This window comes from Ipomoea triloba, chromosome 5 (assembly GCF_003576645.1).
Source record: "Ipomoea triloba cultivar NCNSP0323 chromosome 5, ASM357664v1".
Taxonomy (NCBI): Eukaryota; Viridiplantae; Streptophyta; class Magnoliopsida; order Solanales; family Convolvulaceae; genus Ipomoea; species Ipomoea triloba.
The window spans coordinates 20,277,057-20,298,493 of NC_044920.1; the positions used below are offsets into that span (position 1 = coordinate 20,277,057).

The 21,437-nt window shown below is 32.4% G+C and overlaps 2 protein-coding genes and 1 long non-coding RNA gene across 6 annotated transcripts in view; 1 reads left to right on the top strand and 2 right to left on the bottom strand.

The window, feature by feature from the left end:
- LOC116021257 overlaps positions 1 to 5,685 on the bottom strand; it is an 8,450-nt gene extending 2,765 nt beyond the window's left edge. For 2 of the 4 annotated variants that reach the window (XR_004098958.1, XM_031261878.1), the window contains exons 1-4: positions 5,611 to 5,685; positions 5,269 to 5,401; positions 5,030 to 5,190; positions 4,794 to 4,914 (exon numbers count right to left, since the gene is read on the bottom strand). Coding sequence is in view for 3 of the 4 variants with exons in the window: in XM_031261878.1 (XP_031117738.1) it covers positions 4,794 to 4,914; positions 5,030 to 5,190; positions 5,269 to 5,401; positions 5,611 to 5,654 (459 nt within the window). In the remaining variant the exon portion in view is untranslated. Of the gene's footprint in view, positions 1 to 1,726; positions 1,913 to 4,378; positions 4,683 to 4,793; positions 4,915 to 5,029; positions 5,191 to 5,268; positions 5,402 to 5,610 lie in introns of those variants that run through there. The other 2 variants (XM_031261877.1, XM_031261876.1) reach the window with 2 other exon arrangements.
- A 950-nt stretch (positions 5,686 to 6,635) lies between these two features.
- On the bottom strand, positions 6,636 to 9,766 carry LOC116021077. The gene is made up of 7 exons (XR_004098893.1): positions 9,681 to 9,766; positions 8,856 to 8,907; positions 8,633 to 8,695; positions 8,282 to 8,339; positions 8,043 to 8,144; positions 6,804 to 6,897; positions 6,636 to 6,697 (listed from the first exon to the last, which is right to left on the bottom strand). It is a non-coding gene; the product is annotated as an uncharacterized LOC116021077 (long non-coding RNA).
- Positions 9,767 to 12,920: 3,154 nt separating this feature from the next.
- Positions 12,921 to 14,251, top strand: LOC116020369 (vegetative cell wall protein gp1-like). The gene is made up of 3 exons (XM_031260847.1): positions 12,921 to 13,077; positions 13,304 to 13,345; positions 13,460 to 14,251. Exons 1-3 carry the CDS (start codon positions 12,921 to 12,923, stop codon positions 14,194 to 14,196), a joined length of 936 nt encoding a protein of 311 aa, XP_031116707.1. The 3' UTR covers positions 14,197 to 14,251.
- Positions 14,252 to 21,437: the final 7,186 nt, after the last annotated feature.

The window sequence follows — 21,437 nt, forward strand, 5'->3', positions numbered from 1 at the left end:
TATATATATATATATATATATATATATATATATATATATATATATATATATATATGTTCCGAGCATATATTGAGGAAGTGTTCTCCTTCAGAAAAGGTATGTAGTTATCATCATTTATAGGGTTGTCATGTATATATTAAGTATTTCAAGAATTTTTGTTCAAACAACTTTTGAAAATAAGAAAAGGTCTGTTCAACTCAACCAAGCAGTAGATTATATATTGGGCAAATTTATAAATGGACATTTTTTTGACAGTTTGTCCAACAATAGTAACTTCTAACTACTTGTAATATGTGGATAATGGGTTAATGAACAAAAGTACCTTAAGAACATTAAGATATAATGCTTTTGCAACTCGAAGAATGTGAATTTTTTCTCCCTCTCCCCTTCTCCCTTTTATATTACATACTACCACAGCATGTAATTTTTAAAAATGAAATAAGATAGCATACTGATTACTGCAAATTGCAAACTGGAGAGAGAGGTGTACTCAGAGAGCTCTCGTCCCTCACTCAAACACAACCCAAATAACCAATATGATCGAGGTAGCAGTTAATCGTCATCCTAGTACGGTTCCTACCCTATGTTAATCCACTGTGAATGCAAGAAAGCCTGGGAATCAAACTCCAAGAACTCGTCACCCATCTACCCGACTATCACAGTATGTATGCAATAAGCAAAACGAAACAAAATAGCAAACAGAAATTTATGAATTGGAGCAAGTGTTTAACTTTCCTATTAACTAGTAATCAGTAATAGCAATTGCAATGCATCTTAAAAGGTCAACAACTACAAAACACCATAGAGGCTCAGTTAAGGAGTAACCAATCTAATCAATTACTGCAACCAACAATGCACAAAAATTAAAAACAAATATGAAAATGGGGGAGTGGCACTGACCAAGACTACTGGTCAAGACTACCTTTGAGCAGAAAACACATACACATACACTTCTTTTTTATCATCTCCCACATTACACTGTTAGTAATAATATATGGGGTAAATTTCTAGATTTTTTCAACCATTTCCAGAGCTTTCATGAGCTTTGTGTTGACTTAAAATGCAACCAGATTCGTCCATTCATAATTCAAATATTAAAAATAAATCTCACAAAATTTAAATGAATTTGGAAAATCTTTCATACAATATTTAGGGATTTATGGAATTAAACACGACGGTCAACCACTAGTACAAAATAGCTTATTCGCGTCTGTTGTTTGAAGCGATTAGCGTCTCTTTTACAACAGGTGCATATGAACATGTCGCGTCTGTTGTTAACAGACGCCTATTATTTTTTTAATAAAAAAATTAAGACAAAAGGCGTCTGTTTCTCCGAAATAGTAGTCGCCTATTGTCCGTATTTTTTAAAAAAATTTTAATTTTGTTCTCCCTACAGCCTACTACAATAAATTTCAGCCATATTCATAATCGAATTCGTCCATCTACAAATAATCATTCAATCCTACAATAATATTTACAATATAATCTAAGACACATTATAGCAAAAATACACTACATGTTAAATTCTGTAAAATAGCGTTAAGTAGCTGCCAAACAACTGTTTCTCCTTTACACCTTTACTTCCATGGCCAAAGGCATAAATGACAACAAAACTGAAAATTTAAAAGCTAGAACATAAAGCAATGGAACAGATCAGAATGTACAAAATTCAGCTGACCATTAAGATAGATGATCCCCAAAAATTCAGCTAATTATTTAGGAAACAGAATGTACAATTCCCTACCAGATCACTATATAAACTATTAATGTTTGGTTCTACTTTTACAAAATTATACTAAGGACCATAATGCCTGTCAAAAGAATGAAATAAGTATACTTGAACAAAAGATGCTCTAAAGCCAGCTATTAACATAGCCATCAGAATCAACCCCTCTTCTCCACATCTGAGTGCCTAATTAATGGTTCAAATTGGAAATTAATGAAGAATAAGAATGGACAACAAGCATAGAGCATTTGAACTTAGAAGAAGAAGAAAAATAATACTATTTGTCAGTTTGAAAACAAAACGGAGAAAGCTTCAAATGAGCAGGCAATAACAATGATTTTCAATCATTTTAATGGGAACTAACTATTTAGGGTGAATAGAAAAGCAAGTGCCATATGTGTAGATGATGAATACATAAAACAGAAGTTCTAGCAAAGAAACTTAGCCACAGGCATATTACAAGGGTAAGTAACTAAATTTGCCTGTATAAATGGAAGCCTCACAAGCAGCCTCGGGCATATTAGAAGTATTAGCAACAAGTGTAGTGCACTTTATGACAGACTCCTCACAGCCATCAGGCAGTGTCATTGTAAGTTGAGGGAAATGAATACAGGCATTTGCTTTATCTATGTGTGCACTTACTGGAAATTTTTGAAAACCTGGTTTCTAAACTTTATAAGCCAACTGGTTGTTTGCTAAAACTTAGGGTGTGTTTGGAAAGTAGGAAAATGACTTCTGGAAAATGTTTTCTGGAAAATGAGTCATTTTCCAGAAAATGTTTTCCTTTCTGATATTTGGTTGCATTTCAGAAAACTGTCTTGATGTGTTTGGTTCATTTTCTGAAAAATGAAAAAAATTGTAATCCAAAATTAAAATTATATAAGATATAAACATTCTATCAATTATTATCATCACTTCCATAAAACACAAACATTTTATTTATTCAAATAAGTAAAAAAAAAAAAATCTCTTTAAACAAAGAAAATCAATGTTATTATTTAAATTAAAAAAAAAAAACTAAACTCTATGGGTTTCCAACTGGAAACCAGAGGGTGTTGCCGGTCGGAAACCAGAGTTCAAGTTGAGAGGTCGACTCTCTGGTTTCCGGTCGGAAACCAGAGGCAGTCGTCTCTGGTTTCCTCTGCCAAAGATGGTGGTTTCTGATCGGAAACCACCTCGGAAACCAGAGAAGGTTTTTGTAAAGGTGTTTCTTATGGTTTCCTATGGAGATGTTCCATTTGAAGATGAAGAAAGCCCTTGATTTGTTGCGATTTTGTAGCAAGAAGAGGAAAGATGGAGAAGGAGGGAGGAGATGAGCCGTGTGCGCAAGTCCGGAAAATGACTTCCCCCAAATTTTGGGGGAAGTCATTTTCCAGAAAATGAGCCTCATTTTCCTTTGACCCAAAGCTATTTTCCTTTGTCTTTTGTTTTCCATGTCTTGCCAAACACTAGAAGCCCGGAAAATGATTTCCAGAAATCATTTTCCGGGCTTCCAAACACACCCTTATATAAATCTAAGGATGATGGGAATAATCTACCTTTATTTAAGTTACGATGGAGCTACCACTGATAACGGAGCTACGACGGAGGCGTGTAGTAAGAATGGAAGTTACGACGGAGCTACCACTAGAAAAAGTAACTGTGGCAGAGTGTAGTGATTCAATAAAAAAAAAAAAGAAGAATCCACTGATTCCTATGAATACCAGAAGACTTATCGCGTCTACATGAGTCCGTGAGTCACTGACGGTAGTGAGGGTTGAGCTCATGAACGGTTAGAGAATCTGAAGATGATCTGAAGATGAGCGGTGAGTGAATCGCAGGGATGAGAAGGGCCAAATGGAGTGGTTGGAGGGCATGCTTTCTATTGTTTCCTAGACGGGATGAGTGGATATTTCCAAATCCCGGTAGCCCTAGAAGACCAAGAAAAGACAACGTTTACATGTCCCATGGGTACGTTTGCTTACCGGCGCATGCCGTTTGGGTTGTGCAATGCGCCGGCTACCTTTATGAGATGCATGTTAGCGATCTTTGGGGATTACATAGGGGAATTCATGGAGGTATTCATGGATGATTTTACTATATGGGGAGAAACTTTCGATAAATGTCTAGGCAATTTAGAAAAAGTGCTCAAAAGATTTTGGAGATAAACCTAGCGCTTAGTTGGGAAAAATGTTATTATATGGTAGAGGAAGGAATAGTGCTAGGTCACAAGGTGTCTAGATGGAACGGAGATGAAGGCCGATTAGTAGAGTGTTACTGATTTTATTATTATTATTATTATTATTATTATTATTATTATTAGTAAATTACCCGTGCGATGCAGTATTGATTTTTTATATTATATATTTAAATGATATAAATAATTATAATATTTGAGAGTGTACGTTTATTTGATTATTAGTTTTTCACACGCACGTTGCGCGATTGTGATAATGCCCAATGTTTATTTTTGAATAAATACTTTAAACTATATCAATGCAAGATTATATTGGATTTGTTCATGCATAGAAAATTAAATATTGAATTTGTTTATTTAAATATGTAATTCTATGTTTACAAATGCAAAATAATATAATCAAGATTGAATGTAGTTGTCACTAATATAATTGTTTGTAACTTTGTAAAAATGCTAGTCTAAATACTTAGGCTAATCTAACAATAATAGTCTAAATAAATACTATATTTGGTTGAAATTTCTCTAAATCTTTTTAATTCTCTTCTGGGTAACGTCGCCATTGTCTTCATCTTCAGTACATATCCTCTTCTTTTGTATTGGTAGTGTGTCATGTTCAATTGTCTTACTGGTGATAGCATAGAGGGAAGCATCATGCAATGAGATTATAGTGTAGGAAGTTGTGGGTTTGCCTTGTTGTGTAAACGACTGGGATCTTAGTTGTACAATAAACTCTTGATCTTGCAAGCGGTTGTTGATATTTGATAGTGGTAGATTTTTTCCCTACATGTTTCATTTGTTGTGAGATGTGTGTCATAGATTCTCATGTGAGAGTATTGAACAAAATATATATTAATATAATTGTTATGTTTGTAGAGGGTTCATGATTAGTACCTCTTGTTCTAGTTCCATAACTTGTTTGCTTGAACGTAACAACAATGTTTCTGCAGGTAGTCCGAATACTGATGCCACAATGTGCCCAGTCTCATCAACAATTTCCACATCCATTTTGCACCTGTGCATTTTGTAGTTCATATTTTTGGAATTAGTATAAATGAGTGTAGTACTTGATTTTGTGTGTGTGCATGTGTATGTTTTTTGTTAAATTTGTTTGTTGAATTGATACTAACCTTGGAGTGCCAACTGCTGTCTTTTCAACACAATGCATGCAATTAAATAGTTCGTCACTTTCTGCATAAACCTTTTTTAAACAGTGGCTACATCCTATATACCAAGTATTTTTGTTGTCAATGTTGATGCTGATTTTGCCCTTAACCCAAGCAGGTTGAGCCTATAAAATGGAATTGATTGTAAATTTAGATTAGTTCTAATATATATTTAAAGAATGCTCAATAAGTATTTTACTTACAGGATTAATCAATGCCGGAACAGTTGCTATTTTTGAAATTTCTTCTTTTTCTGGATTTGCAAGATTGATTGTAGCATTATTGTAGTCTCTTAATCTTTTCAATGCGTTAAGTGTGTCACAATGTTCTTTGGCCCTACATAGACATTTTTAATAATGATAATGATATATATATATATATATATATATATATATATATATATATATATATATATATATATATATATATATATATATATATATANATATATATATATATATATATATATATATATATATATATATATATATATATATATATATATATATATATATATATATATAATTATAAGAATAAAAGCATACCAATTCTTTAGTTGTTCAGCTCGAGGTATTTTTGGTTCAATCATTATTGTTGAATGAGTTCTTGTGGATAGAGAAATGCCTAGTTTATTTAAGGAATGATATAAGATAAGGTAGTAAGAAGTTATACATTTTAAATCATGTTAATAATGAAATACAATTTACCTTTGAAGTGAACAACTGTGATGTAGTCCAAAGATATTACAGGGTAGTTTCCCGCTTCAATTTCTTGACTTATTTGAATGCCCTCTTTATCAACAAATCCTCCCCAAGTAGTTAATATGATCGGCTTCAACCTGTTTTTTTAGTTTGCATGGGAGAAATAAAGACAATATAAATAAATGATTTATATCTCTTTTTATAACGAATTTAATTTTTTAGAATAAGTGTATTGTAGACGCCTAATTCTAAATTAAAGAAATGAATATGTATTATTATATTTTTTATTGTAAGTACTAATTTATTATATATATAAAATTTAATAAGAGTAATAGAATGGGGAATCTCACACACACACACACACACATATATATATATATATATATATACATACATACACGTATACCTGCTGTTTCTGTTCTTGACTCTTTCATATTGTGGAAATAATAATAACAAATACCAATAGACTCTTTCATATTGTGGAAATAATAATAACAAATACCAATACACACATATATATACACATACACGTATACCTGCTTAAATTTTTGGATGAGACTCAAAACAAATTGAGGAGGGGCACAGCTAAAGTAAGGGCCCAAAATCCTGAATCGCTGATGTTTGTACAATGCTTTAGATCCAGTTCAGCAGGTCTCTGGCAACCAGATGCAAGAACGGTGGCTGTTGCGTTGAAAAGACCTCGTACCTCGAGGACAGAGATTTCAGGTAGATGGCCTACATACTGTGAAACAAGACTCTGCATGAGCACTTAATAGCCTGTTTTAGAAGTCATTGCAGGGCTTATTCACAGTCCAACCTAAAAAAGAACATAAAAGACTAATACGCTACATCGCTACTCACCTGTGCATGAAGAACTTAACAGCGGAACAGTTTCCCCTATTTGTACTGCAGATTCCTGATCTGTATACATCTGCAAATCAAGAAGATAGCGTAATTGTACAACTACTTCATACTTGACAGAATGCATGCACAACTAAGTTAAGGAAATTCACTTGGAGATAATATGTAGAAATTACCTCCCATCAATCTCTTGTTGTTTCATTTCCAAACTGATAGTTTCCATGACCGGTTTGTATATCTCTTCTCCAAATAGATTTGCACTCTCTTTATCTGAGTTGTCACTTCTGAGGTTGAAGCATAATGTTCTCTAGTATTTTTAATTTTGTCCTCCAAAAGGATTTCCAGAATGTGGAATCCCATGGGAAGTGCAATCCATTCTCCCTACTAAGAACCTGATTGTATGTATAAACTCCTGAGCTTTTCTCTTGATAAAATCATTGAGACGGCAGAAATGTATTTATTTTCAGTTTTATCTGAAATAGCTTAGGATTTTAAAGAGGGTGACGACTGCTTTTATCTATAAAAAATCTCACTCAGGATCATGTAGGCAGCCTAATCCTATTTGAAGCAGAGTGGTTGTTTTCACAATTCTAGCCCATGACTCCAGGTTAAATACTAAACTATTAGCATCAAGTCACCTCCAAAAGGGTGAAGAGCAGTGCAAAAAAAGAGCAAAAGATTTTTAACATAGTTGGGCATCTATCTGATTATACCAGCAGAACAATAAAACTTAGTATATGAACACACACCAGATTCATGTTGACACTGCATTAATCAAGGAATGACCTCATCTTGATCCACTACATCAAGCTTCCCTAGAATATCAAGAGTTGTCAATCCCCAGTATGCTCCATTTACTCTAAGATGCTCCATCACCACAGATTCAAAATCATCTTTCTTCTGAAGGTAAAACAGAATAACTTGGGTGAAAATTACAACTATAGTTTATAGTCATAAATATCTACCAAATGGAAAATACATCTGCAAAAATTCAACAACATTCAAAATATCCATACTTTAACATGGTAATTAATAATAAGTAAAGCAAGAGTTAACTTGAACATTATATTCCAACTCCAAAAATAAAAAGGCAAGGGAAGAGTACACTTTAAATGAACAAGCCAATCTTGCTGCACGAACAAAGAGGCAGCATGTTAACAACAAACTACATCACACACTTTAGCAGAAAGGCACTCAAAGGCCTTAGCAAGAAGTTGCGCGAAGAGGGTTAGTCATGGAGAAAGACAATCAGAGTTACAATAAATAATATTAACTCGTGCTTTTTTTGAAAGTATAAAATCTAACTTGAATTAGCCATTTAAATACCTTCCACCCTTCTTTATAGGATTAAGAAATAGTATTTCAATAAAATCTATCTTAAGCTGATCAATATAAATTTATATTTATATGCTGACCTTTTCTATAAGATCAAGAATATCTTGGTTATCAACAAACTCTATATAACTCCAGTCAATTTCCTCTTTGGTATACTCTTCTTGTTCCATTTTGAAGACATACTGCAAAAGGAAAATAGCTAAGGTAATATTTGTATTACTGTTTCAGCTTTCATCAGTTTATTTTTTACGTTGCTATAAAAAGCTTGTGTGCAATGGAATTACTACCCAAATTTGTTGAATATATGTGAGGTACAAACCTGGTTGAAATGTTGCTGCAACTTTTCATTAGTCAAATTAATGCAGAATTGCTCGAAACTGCATGAAAGAGATTAGCTTCATTCACAGAAAATATAAATCCAAAAGTATCAAAACTACAGACTCTCAGACACAAATACATTGACAAGGCTTATTACCAAACCTTCATAATAATGAAAAGGAAAACAGAGTTGATAGTATAAAAGCTACCAGCAAGGAAATATCATTATACCAAAAAAGGTTAAAAGAAAAAGAGAATCAGACAGGCTTAAAGAACAGCTATGACCAAGGTTATACATGCTCAACAAAGTAGAATTAAATTTCTATTTCATGGCATTACAAAATTTACTGACCTCCTCAAGTCGAACAATGCTTTCAGGGTCAAGTACCACTGCTAAAAAACCTTAAATGCAGTACTGATTTCCCCAAAACCAAAAACAAAAAAAAACAAAAAAAAAAAAAACACAAAATCACAACTTTGGTATTCAGTGTGTGCAAACCTTAACCAACAATGGAATTTAAAAGACCAAAGTATAAATAAATCCAACAAATAAAGAATATAATTCGACAACTTACCAGATGGGTGAGGCAACTTCTGATAACTGCTAAAAAAACCTTAAATGCAGTACTGATTTCCCCAAAATCAAAAAAAAAAAAAAAAAAAACACAAAATCACAACTTTGGTATTCAGTGTGTGCAAACCTTAACCAACAATGGAATTTAAAAGACCAAAGTATAAATAAAAAGGCACATGATAACTTATAACAAAAAGAAAAATACGCAGACCACAATCATGGAAAACAAACTGGTAACTCATTGGATATTACATGTGTCTTTAAGTTCTTAAATGTGAACTCTTCTCAATCTTTGGACGGCGATGATGTGTGATCAGCCAAAGCTGTCTATTTCTGTTCAATACATGTGATCACCAAACCATTTTTCTACTCAACTCAGTACAGAAATACTAATATGACAAACCAAATGGAATTCTCCTAAGGCGAAATTGGTTTCTAAAGATCAGGGAGTAAATGATGTTACTTTGAGCTGAATAACTGACCATAATAATAAATGGACTGGATGTTAGCAAACCCATCCAACAAATACCAAAACAAAACCCTATTCAACATTAACCAAATCAACCTTTAAAAATATATCTTCAAAACAAGTTAGTAGACATAGTGTGACTGGATAAAAATCCACAAAGACCACAAGTATATGAATTTTAGTTAATACAAATTGACAACATAATATGGTAGCATAACTCAACAACTGCAGCAACGGGAAGACAACACAACTGAATGACCGACTTTCAGACACCCACACTGATCATGCTGGATGACAAATCTGGACCTTCTCAACCCTTAAAACAATGCCCTTAAAGAATATAATTTGACAACTTACCAGATGGGTTAGGCAACTTCTGATAGGGAGGGTAAAATCTGCGATTGGGCGCACCCAGAGGACTCGACGAGAAATCAATCGATTTGATATGTAATATGATTTATATAACTTGTGATGACATTGTATGGGTTAAAATTTTTTTTTCAATAACTTGTGAGGATCATTTTGTGGTTCCTATTTTTATTATTCACCCCTATATATACAATATAACCTTATTAGCAAACATACATGATTTGTTTAATATAATATAAAGGATTTGACTTTGTAAAATATTTAATAGTGTTTATAATGGTTTATAATACTTTCTATATGGAAAGAAACATCCTAAAATCATAAATAAAACATAAAATACACATGTGGTACATATACTTACTAGTTTAAAAAAAAAATAGAAGGAAGAGCATGGCTAATTGATACTATTTTAAGTAACAAAAATAAATTATAATCAAATGAAATGAATCTCTATGTTAAATACCATGCATATTATAGTATTAAATGCATGTTGGTAATATGGACGTAATATGTGTATATTTATTTTTCTTTAATTAGTCATCCTAATATGTGTATGTTTAATTAACTTCCTAAATATGCAGAAAACTTATCGTTAATTTGAATAAAAATGAGGACATTTTATTGTGATTACTACATGGTAATAAGGAGTATATATTATTTTTAATTAATATTATGCTAATTATGATGTCCATGTAATCTGAATAATTATGGTAATTAAGGAGTATATATTATTCTTAACAAAATAATATGTAATGTATGGACGTAATGTATGTATGTTTAATTTCGTTTAATTATGGACGTAATATGTGTATGTTTATTTTCTTTAATTATGTCAATAATATGTGTACCATTAATTTCCTTAATTGATTAGATAAAATCTATATTACGTCAAGTATAAAAAAATAATTTAATAAAAGTATAATGTGTAAATTAATTTCTTAATTACCATAATTATTAAGATTTTGTTCAAAAGTAACCATTAGCATAATTCTATGTGTAATAGTATGAGAAGTTGAATAATTTATATATAATTGTATAGATCTAATAATATGTGAATTAGCGTAATAATATGTGAATTGAATAATTATCATAACATTTTTTTATTTCCTATAATTATGGATGTAATATGTGTATTATCAATTTTTTAAACTGAGTAGATAAAATTTATATTACAGGAAATATTACTTTCTTAATTGCCAAAATTTTTAAAGATTTTATTCAAAATTAATGAAAGGGAGTGCACGGATAATTCATATTACTTGAAGAAAAAAAATAAAATCGTTGTAAGATGACCGATCGTTGTTCAAATGAGAATGCACCGCCCAGGAGAGAACTGCGGACCAATCGCCGCGCGCCACGTGTCCAGATGTAGTTGCACCAAGGTTATAACTAGGTGCACTTGGTGCGTGAATGTTAACAAGGTAAATTGCTTGCATTTGCACGTGAAAATAGGTGCACAAGTGAAAGTAAAATGTATTACATGTGCTAGTGAAATGTACATTGAGCATCAACACTAAGTGCACCTAACGTTATAACTAGTTGCACCTAATGGTATAATTAGTTGCACCTATATGCACGAATATTAACAAGGTAAATTACTTACACTTGTAAGTGATTTTACTTGCAATTGTGCATCAACTACTTGCACTTATAACACATTTACTTGCACCAAAGTTCGAGATATTTACGAAAACGTCACCGCGTTGTTTTTTTTTTTAAAATTACATCTGATTCGTTGATCTGGACACGTGGATCGTGCTTATTTCTCTCCTGGGCACCCGTTTTCATTGGAGCGCGCCCCTATATATATATATATATATATATATATATATATATATATATATATATATTCTAATATATTGCATTTAGTTATATATTCTTGTATTTTAAAAACTATATATGTAATGAAATATTGATTAAAATTTGAAAACTTTTATATGTTGTTACATATTAATGATATTATCTTATTTGTTTCAATCCTATCCATTAATTATTAATCATTATTTATTTTAAATGTGTTTTTTAATACATGCATTATACTCTCTGTCTTCATTGGTCAAACCAACTCTTTCTTCTTTGTTTATTTTCTTTAGTATTTTTACTTATTTTTAAATTTTTTTTTTGTGTTTAATAGTACTTTTTGTTTAATTTCTAAATATATAAATTTTGTATACTAATACTAAAGTTAATATTATGAAAAAATTGAATTAAAAATAATTTCAGTCAAATTTCATTAATCGAACCACACACATAAAATAAGATGGAGGTAGTAATATAATGAATAATGACAACAATTTTGTAGACTGTCAGAGTAAATCATTGGGTTGAGTAGCTTATTCAGTTCGGAAAAAGTCTTTTTTGAAGATGACGATTAGACGCCCTAGTTCTTGAAAGTTAAAAAGAAAACTCTTGAATACTGGATTTGAATCTCTGGATTTTTAAGTATTACTGTATTAGAAATCCATTCAGATTTATTATCTATTAAAATAATAAAATCATAAATCATAAATACATTCTAATTTATCTATTAAAATAATAATTACTTTTTCTCCATATACAATGCGAATATGTGATTAATTATATTAGATATTTAAATTTTCATAATTATATTAAACATCGAAACAATACATAATTAATCTAAACAATAAAAATAGCTTAAAATTAATATTAATATTAACATTCAATACTACTCACCCCATAAATCTCATTTTCAGCTAGATGTGTATGATTAAATGGATAAGGTTAAATCTTAACTACAGATTACCACTCTACCTATACATCAGTTACACAAATCATTTGAGATTTTCAAGGGATTTCAAATGCAAGTTCATTATTATATAATTCTAAATCATTGTTAAACAAAAGCCTATTCCCTTAGAAGCTCAAACATAAACTAAAATGGCTGCTATACAGGGTTTTTTTATTAGTTGTATTTTAGCCACACTGGCTGTGGTGGTGGTGCATGGTGTTCAGGCGACATCTCCGAGCACAAATTGTTTAGATATATTGTTATCTGGTGTGTAAAATTACATTATGTATGCATTTTTCTTTTCACCTTTTTTTATGATAATTTTTATATATATAATTACAAGCACAGAGACTTATCTCAAATATAAGAAAACAAATATATTAATTAACTTACATTTTTTGGAATGAATAGATGTGAAGGAGTGTCTTTTGTACGTAAGAGAAGGGAGCCATGCCGAGAAGCCGAGCGGGAGTTGTTGCATGGGATTGAACAAGGTGGCGGAGACTCACGGGGAGTGTTTTTGCTTTGCCATTAAACACGCCGCCGGTTTTGGGATTCCGGTTGATATGGACCGGGCCGCGGATCTTCATTCTGCTTGTGGGGTCACAAATGACATAAAACTCAGCTGCCGTGATGGTGAGTGTTCCTTCATCGGGCCCGCACGAATATAATTCACTGATTTACTAGACAGTGTTTGAGAAGAGACTAGCAGTAACGTAGATTTATGTTCAAAGCCCTACATTTGATCCTGTCGTTCTAATTTACATCTTTTCACATGTTCTGTTGGGGCAAGAGTGTGGGGCTATTAGAGTTGTTTTAATGTATTATTTATTCACTAATTTGACTATTTGTATACATGCAGTAGTATCTATGTCTCCTGGTTCATCACCTGTTCAACCTCCTGGTAATTCTCTCCAATTATTCATTTCAATGTAATGTAGTAAACATTTTGTTTGATTGTAATATTGTGCGAGAAAAACAATTGATTTTTGTTGTTTGTATGTTTTGGCATTTGCAGCTTTTTCTCCCACTCCGGCACCACTTACCAACACTTTGCCTTTGGTGTTGCCGCCGGCCCCGGAATCCCCTGATTCTCCGATTCCGGCACCGTTTAAGTCTTTAGAACCACCATCTCCTTCGGTGTCGTCGCCGGCCCCTGATTCTCCAATTCCGGCGCCGTTAAAGTCTTTAGAACCACCGTCTCCTTCGGTGTCGTCGCCGGCTCCGGATTCCCCTGATTCTCCAATTCCGGCACCGCTTAAGTCTTCGGAACCACCATCTCCGTCGGTGTTGCCGCCGGCGGCTAATTCCCCTGATTCTCCGATTCAGGCACCGCTTAAGTCTTCAGAACCACCGTCTCCTTCGGTGTCGTCGCCGGCGGCTAATTCCCCTGCTTCTCCAATTCCGGCACCGCTTAAATCTTCAGAACCACCGTCTCCTACGGTGTCGCCGGCGGCGGCTGATTCCCCTAATTCTCCAATTCCGGCACCGCTTAAGTCTTCTGAATCACCATCGCCTTCGCCGGCTCTCGCCTCTTCAATTTCGGAACCACCATCTTCTTCGGTGTTGGCGCCGATTGCCGCTTCTCCAACTGCACCTCCGAAGTCTTCTCCTACTTCGGCTCCTCCAAAACCGGCAGTCACCTCCGGGCATAGTCCGGCACCTGAAAAATCCGCCGGCTACAACATCTTATCATTTTCAGTTGCTTTTAGCGCGGCGGCGGCCTTGGTGTCATTCATGTTTGTGGTAGCTTAGTTAGTTTAGGTAGGAAATAATTATGGATTTTCCGTTTGTTTAGTATATTAGTTAGTTTGTGATTAGCAGAGCTTAGTTACTTCGTAGCGTAGTATCAAACTTTTATTAGTGTTTATAATTAGTTTTTCTTTAGGATTTATTATAACATTCTTTAACCTTCTACCCATTTTATGTTTCACAATTTCTATTTCAATTTTCTGTGCCGGAGCTCGGAGGTAATATACAGCCATACAGGTGATTGGTAAATGGCTGATTCAAGTTTTTTTTTTTTAATGTGAATTTTATATTATCAAAATTAAGATAATACTTCCTCTGTCTCATTTTATCTGTTTTACTTATATTTCAGTGGTCAAACTAATTATTTTTTTTCTTTATTATTTTTTTGTGTGTTTAATAGTACTTTTAGTGTAGTTTCTAAATATATAAATTTTAACTTAATTTTATAAAAAATTGAATTAAAAATAACTCCAGTCAGTCTCATTAATTGAATTAGACATATAAAATTTGAAAATATTAAAATAAAAACGAAACAATGTTGAATGGGTAAAGAATCTATTTATCTTCAGCTCAGCATGAACTCCGGAGGTCAAAATAGAAATAAAATTCATGTCGAGCAAGCTTAATTCTATATATAATCTATTTCGCCATTTAGTTCAGATAAACTAGTTCAACCAATTTTAATTTTTTAGGTTTTATTTTCTTTATTTTATTATATTTTTTGGTGGAGTTGAAATCAAAGCAGGAAATTACCATGGATGACCAGGGTATGGTTTTGCATTTAACAATATTTATTAATTATAGACACATAATATGTTGTATCTCCAATTTATTTATAGATACATACTCTAGTTAGTAAAGACACATTTTTAATTGTAGACATATAACTTAAATATCATTTTGTATTAAGATATGCAATGTAAGTAGACATGATCCATGTTATTTACATATTAATTGTAAACATATAATTTTTGTATCAGAGTAAACAATACAAAGTAGATTCGGTTTATGGTATAATAATGGCCTGGGGCTCTGGGCCGTTGAGACATAAAAATTGAAAAATCACAAAACTATGAACCTTGTCGCTGGTAGTGTATAAGCCCAATAAATTTAAATACCCATTTCGTGATACAAAAATAAGGAATAAAAGTTAAATAATTTTGCCAAGCACCTTATGCTAAAATGTTATGTAGTGACTTCCCATATGAGAGGTTATTTCGAGCCTTAGGGTCAGTTGTGTTCAAACTAATACGTACCTACATTTTTGAAGTAGGCAAAATTGATGCATTTTTGGAGGATGATGCAAGTTTATGTATTACAATGTTTTAACTATTAATAAAAGAATATCACTGCACTTTTTCATTTAAATTATTGTAAAAGTGTAATATCAGTTCAGCACAACTGCAATTCCAGATGGATGAAACGGCATCTGTTGTTCCTTTTCTACACAACCACAGTATCAGTCATGACCATCGTCCACAATGCATTGTGGACCATGGTCCACGGTATAACAATTGACAAACTTGTTGTTAACCTGCTAAAAATGTTAATTGCTCTTTTTTTCATGTTCATGAATTAAATTGGCGCTTATTCGAATTCAGTGGCTTAATTGCTATCCCCAAATAGTCAATGCCTTATTTGTACCTTTTCACTAAATTAAATGAAACCTACATCAGCCAAGTACCTTGTGGTCTGATGGCATCACTGTTACTATTCCAAATGGAAGGTCTCAAGTTCGAGTCCCATTCCAATCAAGAATGTTGGCATTATCATGTTGTTTGAGCAGATATGTATAGGGTTAGATTGTATTAATCACACTCCGATGAATAGAGTAGAATTAAGTAATTAATCATTAATTCTTAAACCAGAAATTTCCTAGTCAACGTTTATATCCTTTAATGTCATTAAGTAATAAATAAATAAAGCAGGTTAATTTCAAAATTTTGTGATCCGCAACAATTGGTCGGCTGAATAGTTTTCAAAAAAGTCATCCAAACTAATACGGAATATAAATATATTGCATGCATTCTAATAATTGAGAAATAATTGAGAAAATTATTACTCCCATAGTCTTAGGAAGTTGACTCAGTGTCCGGTAGACCTAATTCTGAAATAAATAAATAAATAAATAAATAAATAAATATATATATATATATATGTGTGTGTGTGTGTGTGTTTAAATGTGTCCGCGCCTTCCCGTGCGGTAGGTGCGGTTCGCACCACTCAATGTTAGAAAATGCACAACTCAATGTTAAAAAACACACCACAATGAAAATACACAAAAATACCAAAAAACATATCACACACCCAAAATAATGCACCATAACTCCACTGTCCGTAATGGTGCATTTGCTAACACGGTGTGGTGTATATTTGCATACCTAGTGGTGTGTTTTTTGGTGATGCGTACCTAATGATGCATATTTGTGTGTTGCATTTTCTAACAATGAGTGATGTATATTTATATACATAGTGGTGCGGCCTAATGTTATAACTAGGTGCACCTAGGTGCACCCAAATGCAAAAATGTTAACAAGGTAAATTAATTGCACTTGTAACTGAAAATAGGTGCACAAGGTCAAGTAAAATGTATTACAGGTGCAAGTAAATTATACACTGAGCATCAATACTAAGTGCACCTAATGTTATAACTAGGTGCATCTAATTACCTAGCTAGGTTGCACTCAGGTGCAAGAATGTTAACAAGGTAAATTACTTGCACTTGTAACTGAAAATAGGTGCACAAGTGCAACTAAAATGTATTGCAGATGCAAGGAAAATGTATTACAGGTGCAAGTGAATTGTACACTGAGCATCAATACTAAGTGCACTTAATGTTATAACTAGGTGCACCTAATGTTATAATTAGGTGCACCTAGGTTGCACCCAGGTGCATGAATATTAACAAGGTAAATTACTTGCACTTAGCTTGTAAGTGAGAATAGGTGCGAAAATATGTGCACTTGTAAGTGAAACTAGGTGCACTTATAACACAATTACTTGCACCAAAGTTCGAGTTATTTAAGAAAATGTCACCCCGTCTTTTTTCATATGATTCGTTGATCTGGACACGTTGACGGCTGTGAAGCGTTCTCATTTTCTTCTTGGGCGGCAATTTGAATGGGATATATATATATATATATATATATATGGTAGAGTTCCCGTGCGAACAGTGTTTCCCGTGTGGTCGTGCGGTAATGCACCATTAGGTACGCATAAATGCACCACAAAGTGTTCGGAAATGCACAATTTTGGTGTAGTGCATTTTTTTGTGTGTAGTGCATTTTGTAGTGGATTTCACTGTTGTGCGTTTTCAAACACTGTGTGGTGCATTTATGCATATCTAATGATGCAATTTGCACCGGAAGTCTTGATGACCTCATTTGAACTAGGATCTATATAGTGTTTTCGTTTACAAAATGCACATAGACAACACACTAAAGACAACAGTTCGGTAAAAACCGTTGTATTTGAAGTGTTGTGTATTCAAGTACGCTTAAAGACGACACACCAACAACAACAATTAAATAAAACTGTTGTCTTTTAAAAAACTAACACACAAAGACAACAATTTAAAAAAATCGTTATCTTTGTAGTGTTGTCTTTTACAAAATGCACATAGACAACATACTAAAGACAATAGTCCGGTAAACTCCGTTGTCTTTGAAGTGTTGTGTATTCAAGTGCAATCAAAGACAATACACTAACGCCAACGGTTAAATAAAATCGTTGTCATTAAAAAAACGCGCACAAAAACAACGATTTAAAAAAAAAAACTATTGTCTTTGTAGTATTTTCTTTTTACAAAATACACATTGACAACACATTAAAAACAATAATTTGGTAAAATATGTTATCTTTGACAAAAGTGTTGCATCAAAGATAACAATTTTGGACAAAACTGGTGTCTATTACGTAAAAGACAACACTTTTGTCATTATAGTGTAGTTTTTGTGCATTTTTCTTTTATTGTAGCCAAGGGATGAAGTATGAGTAGGGCTTCTTTGGCATGTCCAAGACATCTTTTACCCTGCACTACCACTTGTACTAGCTTGTAGCGTTCTAAAAAGATCAATCCAGTCTAGCTACTAAAGACAAATTGAGCTCTCTATCTCTTCATATTTATAAATCAAAACATTTTCATCTCATCTCTTACTTTTTACCTCATAATAAGATATTGTAATTATAGACCCTTTTTTTTTTGAAAATTTGTAATTATAGACCCTTATTCAATTCGTGATGTAATTTACACTATCATCATCTACTATTATACTTATTTGTTAGGGTCAAATCTTGAAGAAATCAAAATCCCATATGTAATAATTCAATTTGACGTACGCCTTGTTTGGTAAATGGCCGTTGACTGATTCGGTTGGCTGTTTGGATTAAAATGTATGATTTGTTGATAATATTAGAAGATTGTAGAAAGTTGTTTGATAAATTGGCTGTTAGCTGATAGCTATTTGGTATAATTTCTTTTTTAAAAAAGCTAATTGAAAATGCTGCTTTGAGTAGCCTTTTGAATTTTAGCATTTTGGAGTTACAAAAAGCTTATTAACCAAACAACTATTAGTGGTCAAATAAGTCAAAATTGACTGATAGGCTGATTATTTACCAAACAGGGTTGTAGTATCTTTTATATAATTGTAAATATAAAGCAATGAACATGATACTTATTATAAACTTTTGTAAACTAAAATCAATTTACACATCATCAATAAATTAATTAAGCCTTGTGTAATTCATCTATTGATTATTTAATTAATTAAATCTTACTTTTAAAATAATTAACCCCTTAATCTTTATTTCCCCGTTGAACTTCTAATCTCAACATTGAATTGCTGCATAACGTGTATTGCAGAATATCTTACTATTTTTTAATGTAGGTACACATAATTTTTAAATTGTTAAGAAATTAAATCCTTAATATTGAAAATTCTGTACAATATTAAGTCATACCATAATTGGGTAGGGTAGGCCAGTCCTATGTGACAGTATGGAAATAATATGAGGTATGTTAGGGGCAAATTTTTATTTTTTTTGGACCATAAATAAAATTAATGTATATTTTTTATATACTAAATGCACATTATTATTTAAAAAAATACATTATTTATGTACTAGATATTTATTATTTAATAATATACAAAATAATGTTTCTTTCAATATTCAAGTATATATGTACTATCAAATAATGCAGATTCAATAGACAAATAATATGGCTCTTAGCTGTTGGCTGTTGGTAAATGGCTGTTAGGTGAAGCTGTTGGCTAATTGGGTTAGAATGTATGGTTAGTTGATAACATTAGCTGATTGTACACAGATGTTTGGTAAATTAACTGTTAGCTGATAACTATTTGGTATAATTTCTTTTCTTAAAAAGCTAATTGAAAAGGTTGCTTTGAGTAACCTTTTTGAATTTAAGTATTTTGGAGTTACAAAAAGTTTATTAATCAAACACTTATATTGATTTTTTAACCAAGTCAAACAACTAATAGTGGTCAAATAAATCAAAATTGGCTAATAGGTTAATTATTTACGAAACATGACCTATATGTATTTTTAGTATATTAAAAAAGTACATTTTATTTCTGATTTATACAACTATGTGGACCATGACCGATGGAATAATGATGGTACATTAGTTGAGTCGGTTGAAGAATGCATCTTTCGGTTGGTGATAAAGCATAAGCAGAAATGGATGGAGGACTGGGAATACTCATGGGTCATTCATTTTGAAGGCATATTTACCTCATTTCGTGGTAGATCATATCAAATCGAGGACCATTCGTCCACCACATTGTGAAGTGATAAAACCACGCTGAAAAAGATGAGAAGAAAATGGGATTCATAATTCCAAGTTTCAGATATTCCTGGGGGACCATTCTGCATCCCTTGCCATACGTTCCTCGCCATTCGTGTCTCGAATCAACATATCTCATGTATTGGATGTAGCTCTCAAGTTCAAGAATATGTTCGGTCTAAATTAAATTTATATATATATATATATATATATATATATATATATATATATGATATTTAACACATTTCTCATATTTTTGACGAGTCACACACCATAAGTGAATATGTCCTAGGCGCATACCAGCAGGGACGTATCCAGGAATTTGTTCCGGGGTGAAGTATTAAAATAAAATAGATAGTTAAAAAAAAAGGAAGAAATACTTAAAGAAATATAATCATAAATATTGTTGGATATAGGCGATAAATAAAATACAGCAAAAGCCGGCTTTACCATCTTGTCTAACTCTTTGTTTATTATATCTGTTTTTATATATTTATATCTAAAACATGTATATATATACATATATATACATACAAGGCTATATATAGAGTGGGGGTGGAGTGAGTGGGGGCAGCTGCACCCACTGCCCCCATAGTGGCTCCGTCACTACCTACCAGGAAGGGCGAATGTGTTCTAGACTTCTAGGTCGACAAAAGAAAGGGGTCGTCCTAATATCACCTTATTTTCATTTAACTAAAACACTGCAATCTCTACCTTAGGCATCGGTGGTGGCAATGATATGATGATGGCAACAGTAACAGTTTGGTAGTGCTTGTTAGGTATATCTGTACTCTAACGATACGAATAAATTAAATACGAGGAACCTAACTCGTAGCAGTGGGAGCAAAATCAATGGTTATTTTGAACCATAGTTGATATCTTCTCGTGTTGTGTTGCTTCTTGGATAATAGACTTGCAGAGTAATGTTAGTCGCTTTGCCTCATACTTATTCATAATCCTAGATAGTGTATTGATGTTAATCTGAGCAGCATAAGTACCTTAAATTGAAAGTGTTATATAATGTATATCTTATATCCTATCAATATAGATTTTATATTAGGCGAGTCTAGTTGACAAACAACTTAGTTTTTCTGAGAATAACTTAGTCTAGTTGACTAACAACTTAGTTATTTAATTAGTCCAATCAAACTAATTAGTAAATCTAGTCAACTTGAACCACTTAATTTAAGATCTAATAAATAATATTTGTACCATGGTCCACACAATAGTGATTGATAATATATATTATAAGTACAGGAAAATCTTGCAATGTTGTCTTCCATTTTGCAACTCACTACTCACTCTCTAAATCCGAGGAACAATGGAGAGAATTGAAACAATTTTACTCTTTTAGATATAAGAATTTTGGAGTTCTAGGGATGACAGAGTAAATAGGAGATCAGATTAGCTTATTATATATTATTGTTATGTGGTGGGTCAA

What these genes read in the sequence shown, in the direction of transcription:
- LOC116020369 (XM_031260847.1), top strand. Translation starts at nt 12,921, where the DNA reads ATGGGATTGAACAAGGTGGCGGAGACTCACGGGGAGTGTTTTTGCTTT. An exon ending in AAAACTCAGCTGCCGTGATG is followed by an intron (nt 13,078 to 13,303) that starts GTGAGTGTTCCT and finishes GTATACATGCAG; the next exon opens with TAGTATCTATGTCTCCTGGT. An exon ending in ATCACCTGTTCAACCTCCTG is followed by an intron (nt 13,346 to 13,459) that starts GTAATTCTCTCC and finishes TGGCATTTGCAG; the next exon opens with CTTTTTCTCCCACTCCGGCA.